This window comes from Sinocyclocheilus grahami, unplaced genomic scaffold (assembly GCF_001515645.1).
Source record: "Sinocyclocheilus grahami isolate Dianchi unplaced genomic scaffold, SAMN03320097.WGS_v1.1 scaffold2603.1, whole genome shotgun sequence".
Lineage (NCBI taxonomy): Eukaryota > Metazoa > Chordata > Actinopteri > Cypriniformes > Cyprinidae > Sinocyclocheilus > Sinocyclocheilus grahami.
The window spans coordinates 35,675-41,352 of record NW_015507782.1 but is presented as its reverse complement, the minus strand read 5'-3'; the positions used below and the strand labels follow the sequence as shown (position 1 = coordinate 41,352).

Sequence of the window (5,678 nt, the reverse complement as noted above, 5' to 3'; positions counted from 1 at the left end):
TGTGGAAGGCGAAGGTCCATAAAATCGGGTATTTAAATAGCCAGTTGCAGGCTACCAGTTTCGTCCGGCAGGTGGGACTGTTGTCAGACAGCAAGATTCAAGTAACTTTATCATATATCATTTTGATCAATATAATAATCAATATAAGCTCGCAAATCTATTTTCTTCCCTGATTGGGTTTTAAGGACGCTGTTTTCATCTCAAATTTACTAGCGTAGCATTTATATTTTTATAATGATTTTATTGATAAATATGGAATAAATAGTTCAAAACAAAACTAACTGTAAATTATTCTATAATTATTCTAAATTATAAATAGTAAAGTTGTAGCTATTATTTCATGAGCCAGTGCTTGTTGTAGTCGAATTAGTAGTACAGCCATATAGGCCTAGCCTACTCCAGAGAGAGTAGGTGGGACTACCAACTGCAGGGGAAAAAACACAAAAAACCCCATGAGACAAAACGACACGTATAAAGACAGGCTGAAACGCATACACACAGAATTAAAAACAAAAAGCACCAAATGGATGAAATGACATGCTTTCAAAAACATGCCTTACAAAAATCGGACTCTAAAACTCGGGAACAACACTGTAAGTTATTTCTGAATACTTCATTGCATTTAATTTGTTTACTAAACACTTTAATGCACAGAACATAATAATATAGCCTACTTATAAATAAATAAATAAATAAATAGTGCAAGACTAGTGCATAAGAACAGTGCATTTGTTTTTAAACTGTAACATATTTAGATATTTAGTTTAACATATTTAGTTTAGCATATGCAGGATGATGACGCATCAGCCAATATGCTATAGGAAATGAATAGGGTTTATGCGCAACAGACTTCCGTATTCTGTTAACCGGGTCTCGTCGCTTCTGTTCAAGCGTTTTGCATATGCTTCGTTAAATATGAAGCAGTTTTACTCAAGATGCCTTCAAAGTAGATACCAAAGATTATCATAACCAATGTCCATCACATATGCGGACTGATATCTAAAAGTTTTTTTTTATTATTCTTTTCACATTTAGATATAAAAATTGAATAAAACGTCTACAATAAAAACAGCTAGCTAGTTTAACTGATTATCTTAAAAGTCCATAGATATCGCTATTATTTAATACGGCTGTTAACACGTTCTCCGACAAGCGGAAGCGGTGAGACCTGGGGCAAGTTCAAGCTCAAACCTGTGTGCACTATATAAGATTTACTAACATCAAAAGACACTGAATCGGGAGAATGGTCTATATCAATACCTTTAAATAGCATGCGAGTACCTGAAGGGATTGAACCAATAACAATTACAAATAATTTTTGAGTAACTGGAGTTTTACAATAAGAAAGGAATTCATCATAAGAAAGGAGTGTTCCTTCTTTATTATATAACTAACTAACCAATTTAATATCGTTGTCAAACCAGTTCTTAAAAAAAAGAGATTTATGCTTGTAAAGAATGTTTCTATTATTCCAGATGAAATAGCGATGCGGTGAAAAATTATGCTTATATACTGTATTAATGACCAAGATAGGAGCACTTGTTTGTGGAAGGCAGATGCAACAGGGCTTGAGATGCGTTTTCTCTTGTTTGGTGGGTGTGTCAAACATGTCAGCCCAATCAGCAGCAACATGTATGTAAACCACACGGTATTAAAGAGACAGCTCGCACAATGTAATTAACATCAAAATAAATTCACAAGAGCAAGTGTATTGTTTGCACATGTTTGTTTACATTAAAGGCAAAATAACTGAAATAATAAGGCCACAAGTATAGATCTGGAACTTCTTTAAGTCTGTCTAAATATAATTTAGTAATTGCAATGTCTTCTGGTCCATATCCTTTCCTTAGGAAGGTGTGCTAAATACTGATTAATGTAACAAAAATACTATACATATTTATATTGTTACGGGGCTGACTAGACGTGAGACTTGCGGATCCATTCGCAGAGCTTTATTAGACAAAGGCAGAGACGTGGTCATACAGCAGGCAGGGTCAAACAGAGGCAGACAGGTATATGGTGGGCAAGACACAAGAACAGTCCTAGGGCTAGCGTGGGTCGACGATGGGCAGACAGAGTCAGAAGGGGCAAGACTAAGGGAGAAATCCAGGCGAAGATCAGAAACCGGGAAAACAGCGAGGCTAGGGCTAGGGCTAAGGCTAAGACTAGGGCTAAGGCTAAGGCAAATGACTAGGGCTAAGGCAAATGACTAGGGCTCCGTAAGGTAGCTATCTCTAGGAGAGTGATAAATGCTGAAACAATACTCGGCAGAGGGAAGGGATCAGAGTGAGTGTTAAATAGTGAGGGAGTGATATGAAACAGCTGGGTGCAATCAGTGTAAACAGGTGTGTGCAATTCGTGCTGAGTGCAATCAGTGCAATGCATGATGGGAAATGTAGTCCGGGGTGCTATGCAACAGTTTGTGTAGTGCGAGAGTCAATGAATAGGAAAGTTCGTTGACCGTATTCGTGACATATATATTTTGCTATTGTATTTTGGAGTGACACTTTCATAAACTTTTCTATACCCCTCTGATTATTTAATGGTAAATATTACAATATCATAGTACAACAACAGTGATCAGCAATAATGATAAGCCTAATACTCACAATAAAAATAATACAGTCATATAGATCATAACACAGTCTCGGAGGCAAGAAGTGGATTATCCTTCACCTGAAATGTTTGTCTTTTCATCCTGAAATGCGAGGCAAATGTTGGATCACAATAATTAGGAACCACAGTTTTCACAAATCCCTTCATTTGATTTGGATGTTCTCTTTTATTGTGGAGGGCAAGGGCAGTGACTAACATCGAGCATATTTTGCAGTATTAAACACATATTTATACCGATTTCATCAGGCTCCAAAGATTGGCCTTCTCAGCTGCCATAGTTGCAACTCTTGCGTCATCAGAACAGCGTGTTCAGCGCACCACCGTTTCCGTTTAAAAACCGTTTTGCACCGTTTTTGTCAGGGCTGAACGCAGCCCTGTTTTCCGGGTTTGGTCAGGTGATGTTCGACATATACCCTATAGAAACATTTGCTAATTTAGTTGTTTTAGCACAAAATGTAAAATGAGTTAAAGAGTAAACAAAAATTTAAAGAGTGAATACAAATTGAAATGACAGAACAGCATGTCTTTCCTCTGGTAAGTAGGTAGGCTAATACAAAACAATCACTGAGATGAGAAATATTAGGCTATAGGGACAGAATTGCAGTTAAATTCTCAGTGGATTATACAGGTTTAAACCTGTTTTTTTTCAGTTTGGATAAAAGCAAATAACACTACCCATAGTATAAATTATAAACAATTTTTTTTGGTTTAAATAGTATTTTCACTTGACACCAGTGTTGATGTGCAGAACACATACTGGCTAGCTGTACTGACTGAAATCATGTAAATCCAACATTTTTTTAAACAGTGATATGGTCTTTACAATAAATAATCTTTTTACTTTGTATAAATGTTTTGTCTTTGGAGAAAAAAACAACAAAAACAAAACAAAACTTTTTTTTTACAAAAAAAAATTAAGTTGGTCCAAGCTGTTTTAAAAATGAATGGTCTCACACTAAAAAGTCAATAAAAAAAAATCAATAAAACTGTGGTAACATGCTATTTGGTAAGATTGCTTTTACAGTTCACAGGGAAAGATTGTGGTTACGGAAGCTTTTTACTGGGCTTGTTCTACTGGTAGTCACGTGTTTGCTGGTGAGTTCATGAAAATATCTATTTATGGCTGCTGTTAGCTGTTTTCTGAATCAAATTTACTGGCATTTTGGTCCTTTGTATTTTCCTGGTACACACATCTTTAGGGCCAAATTATTTGTTTGTCTGAGATCCTTTACAATTTGCTTGGTATTAATTATGCATTGTACTCATTCTATAGCTCTGATGTTAAGTGGGCCATGATAAATGAGCAGGGCATGCAGGTCTTTGAATGATTGCATAACAATGTTTGAAGTGTATAAATGTCTGAAGGTCTATGTCTAAAAAAAAAAAACTACAATAGATTCCCTGTTTTTGATTTAGAATCAAATGTAGACTGGATGTTTAATAACAGTAAAATGAGTAAAACAAAATAACGGACTATTTTGTATTTGTAGGTTATGTGGTCTTATATGGGAAATGAAAGAAAGAAACGCCCTTCACCCAGCTTTTTGTCTCAGCACTGTGCAGGACTCCAGAACTCTGCAAACTCCGGCTCTCCTGCAGGAATCAATTCAGAAGTCTCAGAAAAGTCTCAGTCACTAATAAACTCTTTTTACTCTGAATTTGGAATCAGTTTAGAGGGCTACTCCAGGTTACAGCAGGCTGTTTACTGGGCAGATCCTGACAGATCGATCACAAATGTGTCCATGAGTACTAGTCCAGCCCACACCACATTCATCATTGATAACCTGAAAGAGAGCTACCAAACTGGTGAGGAGCTTTTTGTTACAGTGCACGCAAAGGACTTTGATAATAAATCTAAGAGTTATGGAGGCGACTTTTTTCAAGCCAAGCTGTTCTGGTCTAAATCTAAGGTCAGTAATTGTACACATTACTTACCTGTTGTTTTTACTGTAAACTCTAAGAGAGTTGTACTCTGTATATTCCTCTGTCACAGGCCAGTGTGTTTGGGGAGGTGGTGGACCTGCTCAACGGCTCCTACTCTGTGCGTTTCCTCTTGCCGTGGGTCGGCGAGGCCCAGGTGGCTGTGCGTCTAATTCACTCCAGTGAAGCTGTGCAGATCCTGAAGCTTCACAGAGATACTGACTCTGACAGGGTGTACTTTTATGGATTTTACGAGGGACCAGGACCAAATAAGACCAAGCTGAGTGAAGCAGTGATGTGTAATGTTAAGTGGGACAAGAATGGACTAGAGCATATGGGAACGGGAGACTGTTGCTGTGAATACAAAGATATTCGTACCGAAGAAATATGGCGCTGCCAGAGACCCAAATCCCTGCCATGCAGTGCCCGTGTGTACCATTCTATGGGCGGTTATAGAAACCGTCTGACCGATAAAGAGAAGACGCTTATGTGAGATTAAATGATTCTTGATTGACTTTATACTTGATTTATTTAATGCACTGATGGAAGGCAGTATAACAGACAAACATGTTCTCTTTGACAGGAAGCAAACTAATAACGGTATCAATGGAGATAAGAGCATCATCAAAATATTTAATTCCCATGGAAATGAAACTATTGGTATGTTGGTCAATAGTTTAACCCAGAGGAATAGTACAGCAGAGATGCTGGGAAATATGTTGCACAAAAAAAGAGGAATAAATGTACTGACACTTAGACAATGCAAGTCAAAATAACGAGTTTAGATAAATTTTGGGCAAACTCATAACTTTGTTACACTACTTTCTGTTTCCCATTACTCATCCTGCAGATGTAGCAGAGAAATGTCATCCTGGTTTACACACTCCAGTTCCAGCCGGCTTTTACCTGAATGATGTGTGGACGTCCTTTGTCTGTAGCACCCGACATTTTACAACCCAAACGACAACAGAGTGCCTGAAAGACAAACACATCTACATGATGGGAGACTCTACTATGAGACAGTGGTTTGAGTTCTTTGTGAAAGCAGTACAAAGTGAGATAAATAGCTGCTATATATATATATATATATATATATATATATATATATATATATATATATATATACAGTGGGTACGGAGAAT

At 37.1% G+C, this 5,678-nt stretch overlaps 1 protein-coding gene across 2 annotated transcripts in view; it reads left to right on the top strand.

The window, feature by feature from the left end:
- Positions 1 to 385: 385 nt before the first annotated feature.
- The window catches only part of LOC107575384 (NXPE family member 3-like), a 7,650-nt gene continuing 2,357 nt past the window's right edge, over positions 386 to 5,678 (top strand). The window contains exons 1-6 of one of the 2 annotated variants that reach the window (XM_016261769.1): positions 386 to 593; positions 3,641 to 3,711; positions 4,107 to 4,526; positions 4,610 to 5,025; positions 5,120 to 5,196; positions 5,387 to 5,590. In XM_016261769.1, the coding sequence (XP_016117255.1) occupies positions 524 to 593; positions 3,641 to 3,711; positions 4,107 to 4,526; positions 4,610 to 5,025; positions 5,120 to 5,196; positions 5,387 to 5,590 (1,258 nt within the window). In that variant the 5' untranslated portion in view covers positions 386 to 523. The remainder of the gene's footprint in view (positions 594 to 3,640; positions 3,712 to 4,106; positions 4,527 to 4,609; positions 5,026 to 5,119; positions 5,197 to 5,386; positions 5,591 to 5,678) is intronic. The other variant, XM_016261770.1, reaches the window with a different exon arrangement.